Below are 23,357 nucleotides of genomic sequence, written 5' to 3' on the forward strand. Positions count from 1 at the left end.
GGAATTCAGGCGCTCAGTCCACGCTATTTCAATAATTTGGTAACGAGAACAAACATCCAGGTAGTTTAATAATCTGGTTCAACTCTATTTAAGATTTTAGTTTAAATCCAAGAGCAGCTTTATATGAATGAATGGGCAAAAACCACGAATAACAGCTGGAGCGTCAGTATCTGTCGCTCCTGTCCATTCAACACGTTGAAGAACGCTCTGACTGGTAGCTGGACACGACCTTTGTATCATGTTCAAGGCACTGGTCACATGCTGGATCTTCGTGTCGGTTTGGTGTAGAGCCCTTAATTCAAGTCCAGACCTTGTTAGAGAGGAGATCATTTCCTCATCGTCCCTGTTATGTTTTAGAACTGCTTTTTATTTTTTTAAATGAGCTGATCTTAATAAACTTGTTTGGTTTGGAGTGCTGCTGATTGATGTTGCCTAATTCTACTGGTGCATGAAGGAATGTTTCAAGGAAAATGAGCCATTTACTGCTGAAAGCTTCTTTTTTTCCTGCCTGAAGTGTCAGACAGGATCAGAAAGACGTTTGTGTGGGTTGAGGAGGCCAGTTGTCTGTCTGTCTGCCTGGAAATGCTGTTTTATTTGCTGATGAACAACCGTACAGATAACCCAAACTGCACCTTTGCCTCCCTCGTCCTCCCCTCTCACCTCTCCCACCCATACTTTTACCCCCAAACTTTCACCACAGGGAGAGGAGGCCAGAAACATTCCTGGAGAGTCTGTGATAGAGGAGCAGTTTACAGACGAAGACGGGAATCTGGTCACAAGAAAAGTAACCCTCCTAATCCTCCTCCCCTACCTCCCTTTATCTCACAGCTCCTCACCCTCCATCCATTATGTGTTGTCCCAAAACACCCCCACCTCCTTCTGACATGCCTCTGCCCCCCAACAGGTGATCAGAAAAGTGGTGCGCCGAGTTTACAGCTCGGAGGAAAGGAAGGAATGTGAAGGCGAAATGGTAACAGGAGGCGCTGGTGGTGGTGGTGATGTAGCAATAGGTGGAGCGGATGCTGCTTCTTCAGCAGGAGCAGCAGCGGGAGCCAAAGGAGGGAAGGGCAAGAAGAGAGGGAAGCGCTCCAGACACGGCCACAAGGAGGAAGCTCAAAGAGGGGAAACTGAGGTTGGCGTTAAAACCAACTGAGTGATCCTGGCTCATCTTCATCTGCATGCAGCTGTGATTGTGTGAGGGGCTGAACATCTGTTCGCTCCAGCTGTCAGAGGCCAGTTTGGTCCAGGTGTAGCTGTAGGGCAACTCTGTCAGAGGTGGAGACTTTTAACTTTTAAAGGAGAAGTTTGTTTGTTTTAAACCTGGACCTTATTTCTGGCATGAAATACGTTCATCTACTCACCGAGAACAGTTTGGTGAAAGTCGGCGTCCTTCTGAAGATATTTAGATAACTGGAGATCCATATAACGGAGAGAACGGGGCTTAGAGGATGCAGCCTCTAAATAAGGCATTATCTGTCTTTATTTCACCAATACTTTAAGAAGAATGAATGAATGAACGTGTGCTATAGCTCTGTTAGCTCATAGCTGCTGTGTTGTTGTTATTGGCGGCTATCGGGGGGATTATAGAGGGCTTTCTACACACTCGTCTACTGGGATGATGTCATCGCCGCCCTGATAAATATCCTGCCATGTTGCACAAAACTATCAGCAGCAAACTCTGTGTGAAGTTAGCCGACTGTCACAGAGCACGGAGAGAATAAACTGTGCTGCAGGGGGACGTCGATGACGTCATCCCAGTAGACGAGTGTGTAGAAAGCCCTCTATAATCCCCCCGATAGCTGCCAATAACAACAACACCGCAGCTATGAGCTAACAGTGCAAAAAAAAAACGATCTTCTCCTTTAAGAGTCTTTTTCCATCCATATGAATGGATTTATCATATGTAACTCTAGAAGAGAGAAATTACAGTAAATAGATGATTTACAGGCAAATAATACCAACTGAATCTGGAACTGGATCAAAATTACTGGTACATCAGAACAGCCTGATTCGATCTAATCAGTTAAATTCATCTTCATCGGTGCAACAGAGCCCTAAAGCCTGAGTCAGGTGAAGTCTGAGCTGTTTGAATTAATGCCCGAGTGGAAAAAGGATGATTAAAGCCGCCTTGTTTTCTGCAGATGCAGTTTGCAGTGGTATTAACGTGTGTTTTCCAACAAATACTAAACAAAGAATGCTTCTTCTCTCCGTTTTCTCGAGCATGTCAGATTTTGCTTGTAGAGACAAAGTCATTTTAACCTCCTTTTTTCTCCTAAAACCGATCTTTCTTCCAGCTTGCTGTAGTGGCCGAGCCGATCCGCGCTTCATTAACCCGTCCCTTTCATCCCGAGCACGATCCTAACAAACTATTCTTTCCTCCTCGTCTCTTCCATGGCACGATGAACCTTGCTGCTCCCCCCCCCCGATCTCGCTGTGCGAAGCCTGGAGACGCCAACAAGAAACAGGGAAAGAAGGGTCAGTCGTAACAGCGGAGCTCTCGGCTACAACTGGTAAGATTCTGTAAAGGTGGAAATAATCTGTACGTCAGTGTGTGCCTTACAAATATAAAGAGTGTAAATCAAACTATATTTCTAAAAGTGCCTTATTTTAACATGATTATTAATTAGACCCAAACTGTCAAAAGTAACGATAAATATATACAGAAACAAATGACTAAATGCAGAATTAAATAAACTATTCTATTTTATCTCATTTATTTATGTATTTAATTATTTATTTATCTATTTTATCTTTTTATTTTTAAGTTTATGTTTTCATTTATTTCTAAATTAATATGTTTTGTGCAAGAACCACAAAATAAACTTTTTAATTGATTAATAAATAAGCAAAAGTAAAAATAAATGTTCAATACTTCTATATAATGTATAATAAACTGAGAAATACTCAGTTGTAAGAATACAGAAACTTTTGTGAAAAGATATTCAAATATCTACGTAAATAAATAAATTTTGAGTTAATTTGTTGGTTAAAAAATGTTTCTAACAATCTAAAACAGGCTGATATCCTGATAACAAATATTTAAATTTGGAATGCTGATAGGGTTTTAATTCCTTAATTTATTGTAATCATGTTAATTTAATATGGAGGAGTAGAAGTGCCTAAATTAAATAAATGAATACATCATTAAATAATTACTTAAATGTATAATTAATTAAAATGATTAATACATAAATACATATATTTTTAAATAATTATTTAAATGTGTCATTAATCTATTAAAATACCAATTCATTTCATGTAAAACACATATATAATTATTTCATGGTGTTGCATCATTAATTTATTTGATCTGTCAAACTCGCCCATCAGAGTCAGGGGGCGGATTCCTAACACCTGATTGGTTACTCTGCACATCAAGCGAAGCCAAATCGATTCCAGATAATGGATCGATGCGGAGCTCGTGAACACATTCCTATACACTGGGTGGCGCTATTCACCTCTACATTGGTTTAGATGCTCTATCAATCTTTGCTGCTTCTGCTAGTTCTAAAATGTCTCTCACCAACTCCAGAGGAAGTTCATCAAGGTTCACCATCGTCTCTCTGCAGGCTGCTTCAGATCCAGACCAAAGCAATGGATCAGATTAGCGTTAGCCCCGCCCACTGACTTTGATGGATGAGTTTGACAGATAAAATTAATTAATGATGCAACACAAGGACCATGAAATAATGAATTAAATAGTGAAATAATTATATGTTTTGGTATTTTTATGAATTAATTACACATTTAAACAATCATTTAATGGCATATTTCTTTATTTATTCATATCTGGCACTTTTACTCCATAATTTAATGCAAATTCATGAAAAGGAAATCAACGGTTCACTTTGAGTCCGTAGTTTAAATGAATTTGAAACATAAATGTGTTGGTTCTCCCTCCAGGTCCACGGACGTCCACCTGCGAGCCCACTGGGAGGAAAAACCGACCGGAGCCCATAAACAAGAGGGAGGCCGAGTCAATCAGCCCGAACGTGTCTGAAGCTTTCACTTACAGCGCATGGTTTTCAGCAAGACTACGCAAAACAAGTTTCTTCTCTTTGATTTCGCATGAGCATGTCACCATAACTCACTCACCGTCAGCAACAACGCGGAGGGACACGCATGGACGTGAGCGGGAGCTTTCCTTTGATCTGCGGCGGCCAAAGAAACGGGACCGGCGTCACTCTCAGACACTCGCCTTATGTGGTCTACTTTTCTCCTCCTGGATAGCGGGGTGCACCATGTGGTTCTTTTATATGAAAAGGAAAAAAAAAAAGAAATCTAATAGTAAAATGGGTGATTTTGTTGTATATAAACGACACTGTATAAAATCTTTAAAAAAAGAAAAAAAAATGAAAAAGTCAGTAGCTTCACAGATGGTTTATGCACTGATTTGAGCTGCAGAGTCGGTGCGTTTGTTTTTAAGGTCGACGCCGTTCGAGCAGCCTCGAGCGTGCGACCTGACGTGCTCTTCCTACACAAAAAGGAACAAATCAGCTGTATGTGAATGAGGAACGAATGCAGGAAAAACACTGCTTGATTTCAAACGGACGCTCCTCCGCGGCGTCTTCGGAGAAATAATTTGCTGCATGTGATGTCACTTTATTTTTAAGGCTTTCCTTTCTTTCTCCTAACTCAAAGCACTGTAATACAACTAGAGAGGGCGTTAATGGTACTTCTGTGTGCGCACACTCGAAATAACACCGTGTCATCTACGACTTTTAGTTTTTAAAATGAAAACGCACTCCACGTTCGAGTGGCGAGACGGTGACGCTTCACTCGTTTGTCCCTAATGTAACCTGCACATTGGCATATTATGTTAGCTCCTAACTGCTAGCAAACCTGTGTGTGTGCGTGCGTGCGTGCGTGTGTGTGTGTGTAACAACATAAAACTTGTCTATTTGTACGCCCATCATGCAAGCTTTTAGATCTACAGCAGTTTTAAAAAGGGGACTCTTTTTATTTGATGACTCTTGTCTTGTTTAACTGTAATTTACATGAGAACAGGGGATCTAATTTTAAGCCTAGATCTAATTCTTTGTACCAACAACTGAATCACACAAATCACATACTGTCAAAATGTGATTATTTCTTTTTTGTTTGTTTCCATCTGTTTTTTTTTTTTCATACAAATCCACCCCAAAGCATCCACTGATGATGACGACGATAAATCTGGTACCAACATGTATGACAAACCAACATAGCCTACACTGGATGATCCAATTATTTAAGCAGACAAATAAATTGTGTTTAAACCGAACATCAGAGAGTCTTTTGTCTGATTACGCATCGACACAAGAGGGAGTTTTAACAAAAAGCGAAAAGAAAAGAATGGAGTCAAACACTTAAATTTAACAGAAAAGGTCTGTTTGCATCCTTTGTAACCATGGGCACAAATGGTGCCGCCCCCCCCCCCCCCCCCCCCCCCCCCATCCCGTCCGTACTTAAGGCGGAAAACATCGCCAATGAAAAACTAATTACTGTCCCGTTACTTTGACTAATTTATAGAGATGCACCGATACTGATACTGTATCGATATCGATACCATGTGCGTGCGCTCCTAACCAGTACCCGATACTACAGAACCGATGCCAGTGTGACGGGAGCTTAATTTTCCTGCAATGTGTCTGTGAAAGTTAAAATGTTAAAACAATATGTTGCACTAAGAGTAGTTTTATGTTACTAAAATGCACAAAGTGCAGTTTTATTTGGGTTGAATCTGCCTAAAGAAAATAAAATGTGTTTAATAGTAAGAACTGTGCATCCCTCCTAATTTACATTGCAGGCGTTTGAGTGCTACAACTAATGATGCGTTCAAGTTGTACACGGATGTCAGAATTTCCTAGATCCAAGTCAGATTTTTAATCTGAACCCCACGTGAAGTCGGATCCGGCTTGGAAAGTCGGGTTAATCTTACCAGCCCTACATAGAGTCCATGCTATCTGCTGCTCACTTTAACAGTAGTTACATGCTTTTTTTGTATGTTTGTAAGGCTGGGATGCGCTGGGGGTGCTCAACTTTGGGGTCACAAAGTTCCGAGTTTCATTTTAAATGAACGCACCAAAGGGTCACTCCCCAGGGTCCTAAAGAGGAACGAGTTGGTGCAGATTTAATGCAAACTATTGGCCCATAGGGTATTACAAAAGTAACTACTTGAGCGCCAGTTAATGCCCGAATAACTCAAAAATAACTTGTTGACAGCTTGGTGTCGTTCAGGGATGTTTTTCCTTCACTTTATCCTGCAGGCCGTTTGTGATGAGCATGACTTTCTGAGACTGGTTCTAATATTTCTGACTGGACGGTGGAAATAAGCCCATGCAGCAGGACTGAGCCTGAGCTGCCAGCTGTTTCCTTGTTTTTTTTTTTTCACTCCGTTCCAGGAGTTGAATTTGTTTTGCTTTAAAGACGGTTAGTTGCGCCCACTCTTGTAACCCTGCACCCGGCACCCTGATCGGTGGCGATTAACACCCCCAGCAACAGGATCACTGACGTTAACGGACAAATACTCAGAGTAAAACCTGATTAGATGTTGTTCTTCAAACTATTTGGTTTCTTGCTGTCCAATCTTAATGCCCATCACATGTCAAACTTTACAGAAAAGGTGTAATTAAAGAAAAAGGCATCAAAATATTCACATTTAATTCTCAGCAGAGCACACCTTTAACTTACATACAAGCATTAAATTACAGCTGCACAGAACATATTCATTATTCTTAATATAAAACAGCCGATCACTGGCTCCACGGGTCACCTTTAGGGCAGGAACGTTTGCAAAAATGGAATTTAAAAGAATGTGACTCCTAAATGTGTGCAGTTATTTCTTTAAACTGTCTCTCAGGAATGCTGTTAAAAATGGAAAAGCATTGATTTTCCTCTGGCTGCACTGGTGTAAGTCAGTCTGGAGACCGGTTAAAGTTGGTTAAAGTCTTATTTGGAAACTGAAAATGTAAATGATGTACAAACCAAGCAGCCTTTAAACTTCCTTTAAAGGACGGCACTTCCTCGCAGCGCTACAGACTCGTCCGCGGCGTGGATCACGCCCATGTGTTTGGTCAGGGTGCCCCCGGCGCTGAAGCTCTTCCCACAGACGTTGCAGAGGTACGGTCTCTCTCCCGTGTGGGACCTCATGTGGATTTTCAGCGCTCCGCTCTTGTAGAACTTCTTGTCGCAGACGAGGCATCGGTGGGCGGACTCCCCCGTGTGGATCATGGTGTGTGTTTTCAGAGTGCCCTTCTGCCTGAAGCCTTTCCCACAGATGCTGCAGAGGAACGGTCTCTCCCCCGTGTGGATCCTCATGTGAGCCCTCATGTATTCCTTGAAGCTAAAGCTCTGACCGCACACGCTGCACACATACGGCCTTTCCCCTGTGTGCACCTTCATGTGTCCCGTCAGGTTCCCACTCTGAGCGAACGCCTTGCCGCAGACGCTGCAGACGAACGGCTTCTCTCCTGTGTGGGTCCTCGTGTGCATCTCCAGCTGTCTGTGCCCCTCAAAATGTTTCCCACAGACCTTGCAGTCATTTGACCTGACGTAGGTTTGCAGGTGAAGCCTCAAGCTGTCCTCAGTCCCAAAATGTTTCCCACACACGCCACAAAGACCGGCTTGCCTCTCATCTTCTTGCACATGCTTGAAAAAAGAGGCTCTGTAGCAGAAAGACTTGCCGCACACTTTGCAGCAGTACTTCAGGTGGGAGAAATCCTTGTTTTTGGATTCTTTGGCTTTTGCTTTAGACTCTTTTTGTGTTCCTTTCTCCTTCTTGCTGCCTCCATCCTCACTCCCGCTTCCTTCACTTTTCCTCCGGTCCTCATCGCTTTCTCCCTCTGACTCTCTGGGATCCATTTGATCTCTGCAGCTGTTCTCCTCGTGGTGAGTTTGTAAATGCAGCTTCAGTCCGTCATCAGAGTCCAGGTGTTTTCCACAGACTCCACACACATCTGTGCTCTGCTCATGCTTGAGTACGTGTTTCAGAAAAGAACGATTGTAACGGAAAAGCTTTCCACAGACTCTGCAACAACTCCGGCCTGCAGCTTGACTCCAGTGAAGCTTTAAGCTCTCCTCAGTCTCGAAATGCTTCCCACACAAACCGCACACATCTGTATCCGACTTGTGTTCCTGCACGTGCTTCAAAAAAGACGCTCTGTAGCAGAAGCTTTTGTCACACACTTTGCAGATGTACTTTAAATCAGACAGATCTTTGCAGGGTTTGTCCGGGGATCTCCTCTGTGTGTCTGATCTTGTTTTTTTCTCCTGTAAACGAGCTCCTTCTTTGGTCTGATTCTTATCACCGTCAGTTCCTTCACTTTTCGTCCAGTCCTCGTCACTTTCCCCGTCAGAACTCTCTGCATCTGACTGCATCGGACTTGATTTAATCTCCTGATCGTCATTTGGCCCGCAGTGTCCTCCTTCTGTCTCCGTCCTTGTGTCCTTTCCTACTGGTGGCGTTTGAAAATGTGATGGTTTGATGAACTCTGAGTCCGTCTGTGTCGAAGCGTCTTGAAACCGCGGGCGATTCGAGCATTTCTGCTGCTCAGACCCAGAGGAGGGCGTGTTGTCTGGAAAAAAGAGAAAACTTAACATAGAAACACTGCAAATGGCCAGAAATACAAACATTATCTGTTCTGCAGCCTTCGTAAAAGCAGCAAAACCCTTAGAATCTTTTTATTTGAGGCAAGAATAATCACTTAAAAGACACACTGTTTGCTTAAGAGCATATATTTGGGTCTTTGCGGCTGCCTTGGTCTGAAAACCCAGTGAGACGTTCAGATCTGCAGGACAATGCTACGTCACAGCAGCGGCTCAGAGCCTCTTTGTCTCTGCTCAGCTTCACATCATGCTGCCGTCATTCACTGTACCTCAAAGGTGGAAAGCCACAACTCTTTTGCTCAGCAAATTCTCCTCAGCAGTGACACGATTCACTTGATCCCGACTTGGAAATCCCAGTTTTCCTTTTCCGAGTCGCAAGTTGAACAGTCGGATCTTAGCCGGTTAGTGTTTATACTTTATTGCTTATGCTTGTATTAGATTAGAAGCAACAGAAAAGCTTAATTTTGCTCTTTTGATCACATTCGTGTCATCTGGCTCCTTGAATTTGCTGCAGCGCGCCCATGTGATCTTTAATGCATCCATTTCCAAGTCTATAAGCAACAAATGTGCAAGTCTGTCCAAAATGTTCATGTTAAATGCATCTGAAAAAAGTCTCGATCCAACGAGCATTCCTCCGTGCATGATGTAACGTGCATGAGTGAGTTTTCCTGGAAAAAGCCTAAATATACCCATTATTAAGTGTAATGAATAGTTGGAGGAAATTTAAGGTGAAATAAGTGAAAGTTTAGCCCATTCGTACAGCAGAAGCTGCTCGTGTTCGGGTGGAAGCCGTGAACTCGAGCTCCAGCCCGACCGGCTCTGCTGTTGGAGCTTTTTTGCATCACCAGAACGCAGCATCACAGAATATTAGAACCAGTCTCATCGATCACTCAGCTGAGTGATCAAGGATTTCTCTGACAGTTTGGTGTGTCCCAGTGTGAGCTCTCAGGCTATTCCCCGTCAGTCTCCAGTTTGCCTCAGTGGTGTTTATTTGTGTCCATATTCACATTTGCAAGGTAACCTGAAGCCGTACAAACAAACTACAGAATCACTTCCATGACTAACATGCTCTTTGTGAACCTTTTAAGGAAATCATGTCCAAAGATTTATGATTAAATGAGTGAATAAATACGGTGTTCATGTTATCAGCAGCTGAGAAACTGCTCATTGAAACAATAAAGAACTTTTACAATGCAAACATTTTCTACCTGTTCTATTCCCGCATGTCTCGGTTTTCCACGTGACGTTCACCAATTCCCACTGACGTTCGTTCTCCTGGTGGGAACGACTCGCTTCAGATCCACCCATCATCATCTCAAAGATCTTAAATATCTCCTCAGTCACCTCCAGCAGCCGCTTGTTTACTGCCGCCCTCCGTTCTTCAGCTGACGTTTCCTCTGGGAAGAAAGGAAGGACAGAAATAAGTACAGTTTAAAGGTCGTAACACTTCCATGGAAGTTATGATGAAGATTTACAACTTTTTAGAGGTAAGTTTTAAGGACAGTTTTAATCTGTGGTGGACAGTTTATAATAAGTCTGTATACTTTCATAAGAGATTAAGATCACTTTTGCTACTGTAATATAAGAGGAAAAATATGAGAAGTGTACAAATGTGAACTTTGAACTGTTTGTCTTTTCACATGTTTTAAACCAACTTCACTACAGCACACTATTGGAAAATATCGAAGGAAAATATACTTTTAAGTGAACGTTATCTGCAATTACTAAAACGTATTCATTTAAAATGTTTTAATCAAACATAATTTGATAAAAATTACATTATCGGAATTGTTTTGTATTACTGAAGTCAAAACTCTTTAAATATTTATTTCAATACCCTAAAGTTTTAGTGTATCTTAAACTATATTTTAGCGTCGTTTTAAGTGAAGTTCTTACACTTGTATTTCAATCCATAGAGTAATAAGTTAATATTAAGTCACTTCCATTCATAGAAATGCACATCATTTAAGTTGTTCCACTTTAGCACAGAAAAGTACAATAAATACACTTAGTTGTAGTTTTTCTAAATACAACTATGATATATTCGGCACTAAACTAGTTAACTTCAAGTTAACTAATCATTACCACGCTCTTAGGATTAGTCTGACTGCAAACTCGAGTTTTATCAAACTTAGTGGCGGATTTGTTTATCAGTGAAGCAGCGTGGTGCGTTCACAGACCAGATGTGTGCAACATCTTCTCCGTCACCATCCTCTCCACGGCTGAGGAAATCTCCTCCGCAGCTGCCGCCAGTCTGTCGGCGACAAGCGACCGAACCGCCTGCATTTTGGACGCCGAAGAGGCCTCCTCCTCAGTCTGTAATGTCCGTTCACCTGCAGAAACTGTTTATCACCGCAAACCCACAACTCATGTAAACAAAGGACGTGAACCGACTTCCGCTTTCACCTCCTTCGTTTTTATTATTCGGGTGAATATTACAGTTGGCGACACAGTGCCGCCCCCTGCTGGCCATGTGTGGTCATTACCACAACAGAAAAATACCGCACTTCTCATTTACTTAATAATATTCGATTTAAAAGGCTTCTGTTCCTTGTCAATATGCCGATTTTGATTAATGACAGTTAAATACACAAGTTAAGACACAAGTGCAGTTGTGTTTAAAAGCCTTGAGTCCCCAGAAAGCATAGACACCTTCTATATGTAAATTTCTCAGAAGCCGTATAGTCAAGTAAGTGAACTCAAAAGATATTAAAAAATGTGATACTCAGCACTCACTGGGATTAAAAACTCTGAGAATTCAAACAGAAACTCAGAATAAGGGCAATACACAACAAATAGAATCCAAAAATGATTAGCATGCTGCTGGCTGACATGTCCAAGGCCTTTGATAGGGTTGACTGTCCAGCAGCTGCAACATCTGGCCACCAGTGAGCAGTGCCCTTGACTTTTAGCCTGAATACACAACTGCACGACTGTAGGCTGGCAGAGGGTGATGACAAATGGCATCAACAGTGCTCAGCCATCAGAGGTGTGGTCTCCACACAGGACACTTTTTGACAACACTCTGGTCACCTGGTATGATGATATAGAACCGTTATGGGCTGGTCATCCATCCATCCGAGGGCGGGTCGCAGAGGCAGCGGGTCCAGGAGGGAAACCCAGACATCCCTGTCCCCAACAATGCTATCCAGTTCCTTCTTGGGATCCTGAGGCGTTCCCAGGCCAGATGGGATATATAAAAGTGTTCTGGATGTGGCCCGAGGCCTCTTTCCAGTTGGACATAACCGAAAAACCAGGAGGCATCCTAATTAGATGCCCGAACAACCTCACCTCAGCGATGATGGGAACTCAGTGGCCTGATAGATGAGATGCTGCAAACAACATGCAGCTAAATGGAGGAGAATAATCCTGTTTCTTCAGAAATCCAACACTGCCTCTTAATTTAAAGCCTGATTTGACCATGTGAGAGCACAACTAAAAACATACTTTCTGGGTTCTTGCACACATGCAACTGTATGGAGAACATCTCTCAGTGCCATCGAATTGGAATGGAAAGGATTTTCAACTTTTTGGGTCAAAACATGTGTCAGAACTGCCGTGACACAGAAGTTTTGATGTCTGGTAAACACAAATATTGAATGTTCAGCTTGCACTATTGGCTGTGTGCACACTGACGGGCGCACAGACACACGTGACGTGTGCACCTATGTCATCGCTGCAAATCAGGCCAGAGGCCACGGCTCTGATGCTCAGTTAATGATTCATGGTGTGTCTGAACGATGTCTGTATCTTCAGAGGTTATGAAACGGGCAAAATGGGAACATGGGGTTTTTTGGAGGCGGGGGAGGGGGGTGCTTGTGTGTTTCTGAGGTCTTTACTGGGACAAAATGAGTGGCTTCGGTTCGATTTTAGAAGAGTCAGCAAATATGTTACAGCTCGGGCCTTCACTGTGGTAAAGGTGAAGGGATACTGTGATCCTTTCAGGGGGGTTTTAAAATAGAGCATCTCAAAATAAAGTTTGAAGTTGCTGTGTTTTAACTTTATGAGTTTGTTTTATTCAGTGCTGGTTGACCTCGGCATGCAGTTCAAACAATCGTTTAATTTTACTTCCGTAAATTATAGAAAATTACACAAGCACATTCATGAACTTTGCAGCAACGAGTTCCACATATTTATCTCCCAAAAGGTGCTACCTTTGATTAAACTGTCACCAAATGCAGACATTTTTAAATCCAGGTTAAAAACATTTCTCATGCATAAAATCTTAAATAACTTATAGAGACTGTTGCTTGTTTTTATTTATTTTAATTATTTTATTTCTGTCTATTTGTATTCTTTTACATATTTTTAATGCTTTTATTTTATGTAAAGCACTTTGAATTATTTTGTAAATGAAATCTGCAACAAATAAATTTGACTTTGACTTTGACTAGCGCAGAATGGTTCAGTGGAAGTGAAATTAAAAGAAAAGATTATTTAATATAGTTAAACCCCTTTGCTGAAGCCCAAAATGATGATCTGGTGCTGCTAATTACCTTTGCAAGTCACATAATTAGTTCAATTAAGTCCACCTGTGTGCAATTCAAGTGTCATTCAACCTCAGTTTATATATACATGCCATTAAACAGGCAGCACAAGGAGCTTTTCATGTATGGAGAGTAGATTAGAGTTCAGGAATTCAGAATAGCTCTCAGAGCACATTTGATTATTAAAGATTGCAACCCCACAACAAAGAAAGGACAGACATCCAAAGCTGATGTCCAGACAGAGATAATCAGAGATGTAGAAAAAAAAAGAAGCTGCAGAGCTCCACAGCTCAAAGTTGGCCGGTTGCAAATTTTTTATTGTTTCTCTGGATTGACCTCTCGAGATGGGACGTCTTGTTTTCGGGGGTCCAGACGAACAGTTATCTCACAACGACGACAGATGCACACAGGATGATACAAAGTGTAACAACGAGCAACAAGACACAAACACAGAAGAAATCTATAACCTCAGCTTGTGGGCGGGGGAAAGAAGAGAAAACGTGAAACAAACATCCCATCACACAAATTAAACTTTAAACAACAGTTCAGAGCATCTAAGCACGTAATTTGAGGTATATGGAACAATGATGCACAAAGATTATTAGCGTACGTTAGCTTGCACAAGATTGCTTGGCTGAAGAGCTTCCAACATGAAGTGTAAATAAGTATAAAAATACCACGATTTATCAGATCCTACAGAAGCAGAATAATTGAACAGAAGTGAAACGATCAATACTGTCAACACAGTATCATGAAAACACTGCTGCACAGTGTGGGTGCAGTAGATTTTCTGCTGTAACTTGGGATGATTTGTTGTCTAATTTAAGTACAACGTGCAAGTATCAGCAAGTGATGATTTATTCTGCTTCTATACTTTTAGTTATTATGCTAATCTGTTAGCGAGCAGTTTTGCTGGAGTAGCTGTTGCAGTAGCTTTGAAAACAGGAGCACACACACAGGATATGTAATCACATTTAAAGTTGATATTTTGACTTTGATCATCATGTTGACTTTGAGTTTTTTACCTCTCTGAGGATCGGAGGCTAATGCAGACGCATCTTGTTGAAATAAGAACTAAGTCATTATGTTTTTCCAGATTTTTATTAAAAAATATTCCACACATTTTCAAAAATACTTTCAGTAGCATTTAAAAATACATTATCACAACTCAAAAAACACAATAGTTGCTGCTAGATTCATTCGTCTTTCTCCGGGAGCCTGAAACAACTGGAATTACAATGGATACGTGCCACTGAGTGTCCTGGATAGTGCAGTCACTTGATGTCACACGACGTTCAGCGTTCTCTGTCTGCATGACACAAAATGCTGTTTTCCCACTGATCTCAAGGCTTTTCTTGAGAATCATGTGAATGCAAAAAGCACCAGAGGAAAGTTTTAATTGTTAATACTTGGAAGAGTCTCTGCAGTTTGATTTCTTTAGTCTTTACAATCTGAGGCTCACAATCCCTTCTTGCTCTGCAGGCTCAGAGCTCTGTTCAAGCAGTACGGGATGATACTGACGGTGACCAGAGGCACGATGGCGCTCTTACAGAAGGACAGCAGGTAGAAGAGGGCAGCGGTGTGCGTGGGAGGCTTGAAGGAATCAAACAGGTGCAGAAGGAACAAAGAGCTGATGATGCATCCTGCTTTGAAAGGTGTGCTGCTGCTCTTTTTGGTCTCAGTGTAGAGGGGCGAGTGCAGGCCCAGGCCCAGCCCAAACAGGGTGCCCATGTTGCGCAGCAGGCTGGCAAAGGGTGTGCTGTCCAGGTGGACCCACTCTGGTCTGATGCACCACTTCTGGGCTTTGTCCAGGGTCCACAGCAGGTCCACTCCCAGAGCTTTGAGCAGGACGTAGAAGCCGACGGCGAAGCCGGTCAAGAAGAGGGTTGTGTAGAAGTACTTCCTCATGCTGGCGTTATAGATCCACTGGGTTCTGTTGAAGGCCTCAGCTACGATCATGCCTGGAAACATCAGAAAAGCCACATGAACATTTTGTATGCCTTACTTCACCACCACATGCTGATAAACAGACATCATCCATACTGACCTGAGAGAACTCCGGCAATGACCTGATGAGGGAAGTGAGCAGCAATAAAGACTCGGGAGAGGCACACACACACCTGGACTCCCCAAAACACCGTCCACAGAACAGCCTTCAGATACCTGCCAAAACACAAATAAATACATTTAAATCAATTTGTTTCATTGCTCCAGATCTAAATCAGTCATCCACTGGAACCCTTTAACCCTACATAACCATTAACACATTTTTGCTTATCATTAGTACTGTGGGAATATCCGCCTGAACGTCAAAACAACCCTGTGCTACAAATGGTTGTCAGAAATTAATGATCAACTACAGTACAGAACAGATAGTGTGTCCCCAATGATAAGCTCCAGATAGAAGAAAGTGCTAAACAGCTCTTACGTCAGAGAGGACAAGAGCACTAAACTAAACCTGAGGAGTTTTCTGACTCACCAGTCTTTGTCTGAAGATTTCTTGTCAGCACGTTCCTTTTTCCTGGTCATGATGGCGAGGATGGAAGTCACCAAGGTGTAGTAGATTCCTGCAGCTCCCATAGCGTGGCCGGAAGGGCTGCCTAGACAACCGAAGACAGAGCGGAGATATCAGTCCCTGATTCACTCAAGTTGAGCCTCCTCTTCAAAAACTGCTCCATCGTTCAGTCATGGCTTGTACTTGTACTGAATAAAGACTGCGTTTCATTCACCTGCAGCTACTTTTTAAAATAATTTCATACATAAAAAAAACTATGAAATAAGCCTAGAGACAGTACAGTAGTTTGTTGTATTAAATACTTCACAAAGAGAGAAGAAAAATCTAAAAATGACTAAACATTTGTGCGGCAGAACAGCAACAAAACTGCAAAGAGACATGTTGATGGGTGTTCCCTCATTCTGAGCCTTTCTTTAGCTAATTATAGACAAAACTTCCACTTTAAAACAAGGTTGTAACCAGGTAACCTCTTTGTTATTAGGCAGTTTGTGACTTAATTTAGTAAAGCACAAGAACGTGCACAATATTATGAGGTATGGATCTGTGATTCAGATTAAGTATCTCCATCAGTGTGTAAATCAATTTGTGTTCAGTCACATTACCACACAGCAGACCTGAGTCTACGCAGTAAGAGTCATGAATGAACAATGGGAAGATGTGTGTGTAGTACACTGATGCGGCTCTGCATGTGTGCATGGTGGCACCTCTCACCTGGCCCAGTCTCGCAGGTCATGGGATACTGTTCAATGTGAGGGCGAACCACATCTGCATAATGCGCCGTCTCGTGGACCCACCAGTACGGCCTCTCACCAAACAGGATCCTGGAAAAGATGACCGAAGCATGCATTTAGTTACAGTCAAGAAATGTAGAGTTTTGCTCCATCCAAAGGTATACTCAACTCACCATTTAAAAACTAAGTTCAGCCAGTCTCCGATCACTGCCACCCAGATGAGTTTAATGCCCACTGAAGACCGCAGGTGAAACCAAAGCGGGAAGAAGATGAAGAAGGTGTTCCTGAGGTCTGCCGCCCAGGACACCCAGAGAAACAAGCCCTGGGCATCCTTATAGTTGGTCTGCAGGTAGTGGGTGCTGCTCACCCCAAAACCCTGCACGTTGTCCATTATTTCACTGAGCATCTTAGCCCGAAGAGGTAAAAATTCTCAGTCTGGTGATGTGTGAGGGTTCAACAAATGAAAAAGACTGTGTTGCTATCGGTGACACAGCTGGTTGGTTTTATACCAGGGGGCCCACAGCAGAAACGCATGCTCATGCTGATCTTTGGACCTTTCACATGTGTAATAAAACACCGGGAGTTTGGGAGGTTTGTCCCACAAACAAGTAGAGAAGATAGCAGGGAAAACAAAACGTCAACTGGTATCTTTCCCGCTAAGTAGCTGTGCGTAGCTCAGGGGAGAGGTCAGTTGATCAATGAATATCTTTCACAATTGTGACATGAATGAATAATTTGTCAGTTATGTAATTGTTCTTTTGATAATGTGTTGAAAACATGCAAGCAAGCTGAAGTAACCTATTTGTTGATTACATAAAAGTGTCAATGATTAAATGATCAGCTTTGGGTTGAGCAGAAATAGTTGGTGATAAAAGTGGATTTTAAAAAGAAAAAGACTGGCAGGTTGGAAGTCGTGCACCAGCTGTGCTTTTGTATGACATGCAGGGAAATCTGCATGGAGGACTTCATATCAGATATAAGTTAAGAATGTATGAGACGGGACGAAGAGGTTTATTCTCAGCAAAGATGAATAGCTTTGAATTACAACGAGATGCTACCTCATCTTCATTTCCAAAGAATAAAAGCTTCCATTGAAATCTTGAATATGTCAGAGGGGCGTCAGCTTTTTTCTCGATTTATGGATTTTAGCAGACAGGGCCTCAGGGGTGTAAAGGTTAAGGAACCTTTTTGCACTGTCCCAAAGACAAACAAATTTGCTAGCCTTGAGTAAAGTCCAATGGGAATCACACAGAGACAGACAGGACTGCCTGAACGAACTCTGCAGAAAAACCTATCCTTCGAAAACAACCAAATACCCCAGATTCCACCCATCATCCTTGTTTTTGGAGTCTTGATATCATGGAACTTCTCCACAGCTGGGGGGTTGAGCTGGCGGTTCATCTGCAGACCAGATACAGCAGATTTGAGGGCTTATTCAGCCTGGCGTCCACAGTGGCTGATCTGCACACAACGTTCTTTTGCCTGTTCCCCATCTGGTTCCACCTGCGAAGGGATACGGGACTCAGGCTAATCTGGGTTGCTGTCATTGGAGACTGGCTCAACTTGGTGCTGAAATGGTAATTTGATCAAATTGTCTGGTAAAATGCTAAAAGTAGAACACAAGAAGAGAGAATATGAGCAGTTTGATTTTTGGTTTCCCCATCATAGGGTTCTTTTTGGGGAGAGACCCTACTGGTGGGTTCACGAGACCCAGTTTTATGGAGCAGGACAAGCCCCTTCACTGCAGCAGTTTCCCATTACATGTGAGACTGGACCAGGTAAGCTTCATGAAAAACCTGCTGATCACATGATGATCCACAGCGAGACATTTCTCTGGTTAATACTTAAGTAGATCATTAGCAGACTGTAATGTAGGGTTTCCAATGACTTAATAATGGTAATAGATTAGTTCTGAACTCCAATACCTCATTTAATTTGTAATGTTTTTTATTCTTGTTTCAGTGGTTTAGTGATTGCACTTCTGTTCTTGTGCACATCAATGTGCATTTACTGTATAAAACAAACAGATCAACAACTAAATTACTCTGGAAAATCATGCAAAAAACGAATTTTCAATAAATAAAATTCAGTTTTTTGGTTTTAGATTTGAATGTTTTATGTGGTAAAACAACAAAATAACCTGCAGGTATAATATAAATAACCAAATAGCAGAATAGTGCTTTTATAAGAGGGTTTTTATGGAATAATTCCATGTTCAATCATAATAAAGGTGATTCCATGAGATACTAACTATAAAGCATTTAACTGAACATTTCAGCTTACATTACTGTATTAGAGACACATGTAAGATGACTAAATCTAATTGTATAATAATTTTTCTAAAGGTATTTTACATTTCTTTTTCAACCTTTTGAAAGTAAGTGAATCTTGAAACAGAGAAACTTTCACCATGAACCAACAATGAGAAAGGAAACAACAGTTTATGAAAGAAAAACTCAAGTTTATCTTCTTGTCTTTCCAAAGAATCCTTCATTTCCGAGTAAAAAACGTGCAGTTAGGGCCAATCCTCGGTTCCCATAGCAGCTAGCATGTGCGTGCAAGACAGCTTCCTCTACAGAGGCGGGCTTCTTGTGGAAGAGCTGAAGGGAGGGGGGTGGACTTGATATTCAAATCACAGCAAATATCATCTCAAGGTGCTTCAAAGATACATTCCAATTCAAACCAATTATAATCGACTCAACTGTAATAAAACCCATCAAACTCAAATTAGTGCAGCTCATAAAACACCTTTTTTTAATCGGCCAGCTCAGGAAACCAACAAATAGCATCGAAACATCTCAATTCAATCCCCCGTCCTGAGTGCACCAGGCGACGGAGGAAAGAGGAAACCTCCAGCAGAACCAGACTCAGGAGGGAAAGCCATTTGCCTTGACTGGTTGGGGGTTAGAGGACAGGAAAGAGACATCAACAAGCTCCATAACACCAGGCCAGAGACGCCTGCTGAGACAGAGAAACACAAGTTAATGACAACAATAATGTCTGCTATGTAACCGTGTGTTTTGTAAGACTTGGACCTTATCGTGTATATCAATTCAAACACGATACCATTCACAGGTGAAAGCAGTGGAAAAGTAAGGAATCATGTGTGGGAGGGAAGTCTAAAAGCACAATAACTGTTAAATGCTGCAGAAATCTGCAGATTAGGGCGTCCCGGCCTTCCGTCCTCCCTCTTTAAACGAGTTTCTGCCCAAGTAAACACTCGTGACAAGTGGAAAATGAATGATGTTTTGTCACGTTCACGTAGGGACGTGCATGGAGATGCTGGCGTGCTGACAAACGCTGCATCTGTGTGGTGAATAAATTGAGAAAAACATACTAATTCTACACTTTTTCTTAAAATCTTTATCGAAAAACTGCCATTTCACGTGTTAGACTGAGGATGGTTTGGAACTTGTTACTTGTTGCTAATGATTTTGTTCTAGTGTTTTAGTGCTAGCACAGCGTTGAACTACAACCGAACCCTTTTATTATCAACTTAAACTGTTCAGAGAAGGTTAAGTCTTAGTTTGTTCCTTCCAGGAAGCCCCTCGGGTCATGCTATGGGTGCGGCTGGTGTCTGGTATGTGATGGTAACTGCGCTGCTCTCTATTGCAACAGAAAAACAATGCCACCCTTCATTATACAAGTAAGTCTGTGGTCATGTAAAATGTCTCTACAGAAACGGGCTGTGTTGCGATCCAGTGCTCTAACATTCAATATTCACTCTGTCAGATTGTTGCAGGTAGGCTTGTGGGCGCTCATGGCCCTGGTGGAGCTGGTGGTTTGCATGTCCAGAGTCTATGTGGCTGCACACTTCCCCCACCAGGTTATTGCAGGAGTCATTGCAGGTTGGTCCACCCAAAAAGAGTCAAATATGTTACCAGGTTGTGTAAATTAGGATTTTACTAATATATAATTACTCATAATACTGATATTATTAGTTTAAAAGTATAATATGTTACATTAGTGAAATAAACCCAACCAATTGAAATAATAAAATGGTGCTTTCTTGTTAATGCGTCAGTAATAATATTCCAAATATACAGACCCTCGAAGAAACCTTTTTATTCTGCATCTTTGTGAATATTTGTGATTAAAACATTCAAATTGCTTGACTGACCCACCTCCCTGCTTTGTGTCAGGCGTACTTGTAGCTGAGATCGTCTCCAAGCAGAAATGGATCTACAGTGCCAGCTTGAAAAAGTACTTCTTCATCACTCTCTTCTTGAGCTCCTTTGCTGTTGGCTTTGACCTCGTGCTAAAAACTCTGGGAGTGGACCTTCTCTGGACCCTGGACAAAGCCCAGAAGTGGTGCATCAGACCAGAGTGGGTCCACCTGGACAGCACACCCTTTGCCAGCCTGCTGCGCAACATGGGCACCCTGTTTGGTCTGGGCCTGGGGCTGCACTCCCCTCTCTACAATGGTACCAAGAGGAAGAGCACGAGTGCCACCTTCAACATAGGGTGCATCATCATCTCTGTGTTTCTGCTTCAGCTGTTGGACGGATGGACATTTTCCTCAGACAACCATGGGATTTTCTATGTCCTGTCTTTCTGTAAGAGTGCAGCTGCTCTTTTAATCCCAACCACACTGGTTCCTTGGGCTCTCTGCAAGATTTGTAATACAAAGACAGACAAGAAAAACTGATTTAGGTCCCACTTTTGGTTTAAAGTCAATTACTAGTTTTAGTTTCCCAGTTTTACTAAGATTATTTCTTATAGGTGTTTAGAGAGTTGTTTTAGAACAGTGCAGCTGAAGTAATAACGCTGGTGTGGATCCCAGTTTTGGGGAACACTTGTCTATTTATAAAGCTACCATTAGCAGATGGTTAGCTTAGCTTGTGATAAAGACCAGAAACTAAACCTCACCAATGATGACAACACATCAAATGAAATGAAAAAGCTAATACATTTGACGAAAAGGGCATTTTGAGGATTTTAATAAGGCCCCTAGCTAGCTAAGTTAACTATTAGCCAAAGACACATTTAACATCCCATCTTTCATGTGGGAGATCTGGGTTCAAATCCCCTCCATGAAAGGTACTGTCTCCAGTAGGGGTCCTTAGGCAAGATCCCCTTACCCTATCTGCCTATCTGTAAGTCGCTTTGGTTAAAAGCGTCTGCTAAATGGATAAACATAACATTTAAATGCCACTGGCCTTTAAAGATGTGCTGCTACAGTTTGCTCAGTGGTTCCGATCTGTTCTCAATGTCTGACAAAAGTTCCAAACTGCTTTGTTTTCAAATGTTTAATAAGTAACAAATCTCTTCAGCTAGCCAAGTTAAGTTTAAAAGCTTATATATTCAGATTAAGAGGACAATAACAAAATGTTATCAATAACTGTATTTGAGTATAAACATTTATATTGATCTATAACAGCGTCTTCAGGTCTTACAGTTTTTGAGCTCTGATTTCTGTTTCCTCAGCCGTAGATAAGCAACAATAAGTTTAGATTTTTAGGTATTATCTCGTCTGCTTTTCGCACTTGGCCAACTTAAATGTTCTTTGTTATTTCAGTAAAAACTCCACCTTTGTTTCAGTCTTCAAATGACAACTGTCCCAGTTTATGCTCTGTCACGGTTTATGTTAGGTTCTCATGTTTTCAGGTTCTGTTCTGGTCATGTTTTTCCCTGCCACCTAGTTTCACTCACATCACCTGCTTCATTGTTCACAGCTGCACCGCATTCACTGATCACTCTCTCCACAGTATTTAGTCTCCTGGTTTCCTTTCAGTCACTGCAGAATCCTCACCTTCACAACCCCTCATGAATGGCACAGATAACTCTTGTGAATCACAGTGTCATAGTTTTGTTTTTTCATAGTCTGGTCAGAGTGTTTATTCATAGTCTTGTTTTTTCATAGCCTTGTTTTGTTTATTATTTTTTCATGTTTAAGTATTTTTGATGATCCGGCCTTTTGTTCGTGCTCCCTGTATTGGAACAAACCTTTTGATTTTTGGAAAAGAATCGTGACAGAGCATAAACTGTGACAACAACATGTCATATTTGACTCTTTCCTGGGACTCTCTAGCTTTGGTTTGCTTTATACTAAAGCTAGATCTGTATTGTTCACCTCATTTGTATAAACTTACAGCACTCGTTTGTTTATTTTCACTCATATAAAATTAAAATGTATTTATCAGAATGTACAGTAAGTCCTGCTACACTGCAACTCTGCACAACCTGCAGATAAATAGGACATCTGTGTACATAATGCAGCATTTGATCTAAACTAGTGTTTATTTCCAAAATTATAAACAAAATGACATCTCATATAATAAGAAATCCACTTAGAATCTTATTACTCAGCTAATAAAACTATTCTTGTCTATATAAAAGATAAAATGATAACTCCTATTTTAATTGAACCGTGTATCCTATATCATTAGGTCATGTGTAGCATTTGTAGGGAATCAAACAACTTGAAAATTTGTTTAAAATTCAGAATGATGTTTTTATTTTGGTTATAGAGCTGCCTTCATAGAAGGTAGTAACTAGTCTGGTTCTGTTGGGTGAAACGGGAGCTCACTATTGAAAATATTACATGACATTTCTTTACATTTTTACAAAGAGAAGAAGCCTAATAAACTATAAAACTGTATTTTTTGTCTTCTGTTTTGTGCCAGGTTATTTCTTGAACGCGTCCAACCAATTAGCACCACAAATAAGTCATTTTACACTTTGATTTTGGCACAAATTAAACAGAGAAGAAACTTTTGGTATTTTGGGAGCTGTGTAATAACTATAAACGGTTCAATTCAGTTTTATTTATAAAGCGCCAAATCACAACAAATGTCGTCTCAAGGCGCTTTAATGATGCAGTCGAATTTAAGATCATAACAATCCAATTCATTGTGGTCATAATCCAATCAAATCCAATGAATTAGATTAAAAATTAGTCCAATTCATACATACAGAGCCAATTCAGAAACGATTCCCCCAGCTAAGGAAACCAACAGATTCCCTTCTCTTTGATCCAATCTCCCGTCCTGAGCGTGCATGAGGCGACTGTGGGGAGAAGCAACTTCCTTTTAACAGGAA

At 41.4% G+C, this 23,357-nt stretch overlaps 4 protein-coding genes across 5 annotated transcripts in view; 2 read left to right on the top strand and 2 right to left on the bottom strand.

The window, feature by feature from the left end:
* Nucleotides 1-5,260, top strand: part of LOC140278995 (ankyrin-3-like) — a 111,742-nt gene extending 106,482 nt beyond the window's left edge. The window contains exons 48-51 of the mRNA XM_072374157.1: nt 701-784; nt 905-1,132; nt 2,442-2,510; nt 3,904-5,260. Of these exons, the coding sequence (XP_072230258.1) occupies nt 701-784; nt 905-1,132; nt 2,442-2,486 (357 nt within the window). The 3' untranslated portion in view covers nt 2,487-2,510; nt 3,904-5,260. The remainder of the gene's footprint in view (nt 1-700; nt 785-904; nt 1,133-2,441; nt 2,511-3,903) is intronic.
* A 1,380-nt stretch (nt 5,261-6,640) lies between these two features.
* On the bottom strand, nt 6,641-12,145 carry LOC140278711 (uncharacterized). Of its 2 annotated transcripts, none has more exons than XM_072373781.1 (3): nt 11,617-12,145; nt 9,792-9,980; nt 6,641-8,552 (listed from the first exon to the last, which is right to left on the bottom strand). In XM_072373781.1, the coding sequence occupies exons 2-3, from the start codon at nt 9,895-9,897 to the stop codon at nt 6,985-6,987; spliced, it is 1,674 nt and encodes a 557-aa protein (XP_072229882.1). In that variant the 5' UTR covers nt 9,898-9,980; nt 11,617-12,145; the 3' UTR covers nt 6,641-6,984. The 2 variants fall into 2 exon arrangements, with proteins under 2 accessions (XP_072229882.1, XP_072229881.1); XM_072373780.1 differs by having other exon boundaries at nt 10,764-12,145.
* A 2,004-nt stretch (nt 12,146-14,149) lies between these two features.
* g6pc1a.2 (glucose-6-phosphatase catalytic subunit 1a, tandem duplicate 2) lies at nt 14,150-16,801 on the bottom strand. Its single transcript, XM_072372722.1, has 5 exons — nt 16,490-16,801; nt 16,297-16,406; nt 15,550-15,670; nt 15,118-15,233; nt 14,150-15,031 (listed from the first exon to the last, which is right to left on the bottom strand). The coding sequence occupies exons 1-5, from the start codon at nt 16,720-16,722 to the stop codon at nt 14,529-14,531; spliced, it is 1,083 nt and encodes a 360-aa protein (XP_072228823.1). The 5' UTR covers nt 16,723-16,801; the 3' UTR covers nt 14,150-14,528.
* A 121-nt stretch (nt 16,802-16,922) lies between these two features.
* On the top strand, nt 16,923-22,917 carry g6pc1a.1 (glucose-6-phosphatase catalytic subunit 1a, tandem duplicate 1). Its single transcript, XM_072372723.1, has 5 exons — nt 16,923-17,893; nt 17,985-18,094; nt 19,857-19,962; nt 20,049-20,164; nt 20,459-22,917. The coding sequence occupies exons 1-5, from the start codon at nt 17,676-17,678 to the stop codon at nt 20,962-20,964; spliced, it is 1,056 nt and encodes a 351-aa protein (XP_072228824.1). The 5' UTR covers nt 16,923-17,675; the 3' UTR covers nt 20,965-22,917.
* The last annotated feature ends 440 nt before the right edge of the window (nt 22,918-23,357 follow it).

This window comes from Leuresthes tenuis, unplaced genomic scaffold (genome assembly GCF_036924035.1).
Source record: "Leuresthes tenuis unplaced genomic scaffold, fLeuTen1.0.hap1 SCAF_20, whole genome shotgun sequence".
NCBI lineage: Eukaryota > Metazoa > Chordata > Actinopteri > Atheriniformes > Atherinopsidae > Leuresthes > Leuresthes tenuis.

What these genes read in the sequence shown, in the direction of transcription:
- LOC140278711 (XM_072373780.1), bottom strand. Translation starts at nt 10,869, where the DNA reads ATGCAGGCGGTTCGGTCGCTTGTCGCCGACAGACTGGCGGCAGCTGCG. An exon ending in GAAGATGTTGCACACATCTG is followed by an intron (nt 9,981 to 10,763) that starts GTCTGTGAACGC and finishes CTTTCTTCCCAG; the next exon opens with AGGAAACGTCAGCTGAAGAA. An exon ending in GACATGCGGGAATAGAACAG is followed by an intron (nt 8,553 to 9,791) that starts GTAGAAAATGTT and finishes TCTTTTTTCCAG; the next exon opens with ACAACACGCCCTCCTCTGGG.
- g6pc1a.2 (XM_072372722.1), bottom strand. Translation starts at nt 16,722, where the DNA reads ATGCTCAGTGAAATAATGGACAACGTGCAGGGTTTTGGGGTGAGCAGC. An exon ending in CTGAACTTAGTTTTTAAATG is followed by an intron (nt 16,407 to 16,489) that starts GTGAGTTGAGTA and finishes CATCTTTTCCAG; the next exon opens with GATCCTGTTTGGTGAGAGGC. An exon ending in AAATCTTCAGACAAAGACTG is followed by an intron (nt 15,234 to 15,549) that starts GTGAGTCAGAAA and finishes GTGTTTTGGCAG; the next exon opens with GTATCTGAAGGCTGTTCTGT.
- g6pc1a.1 (XM_072372723.1), top strand. Translation starts at nt 17,676, where the DNA reads ATGGAACTTCTCCACAGCTGGGGGGTTGAGCTGGCGGTTCATCTGCAG. An exon ending in CTCAACTTGGTGCTGAAATG is followed by an intron (nt 17,894 to 17,984) that starts GTAATTTGATCA and finishes TCCCCATCATAG; the next exon opens with GGTTCTTTTTGGGGAGAGAC. An exon ending in TGCCACCCTTCATTATACAA is followed by an intron (nt 19,963 to 20,048) that starts GTAAGTCTGTGG and finishes TCACTCTGTCAG; the next exon opens with ATTGTTGCAGGTAGGCTTGT.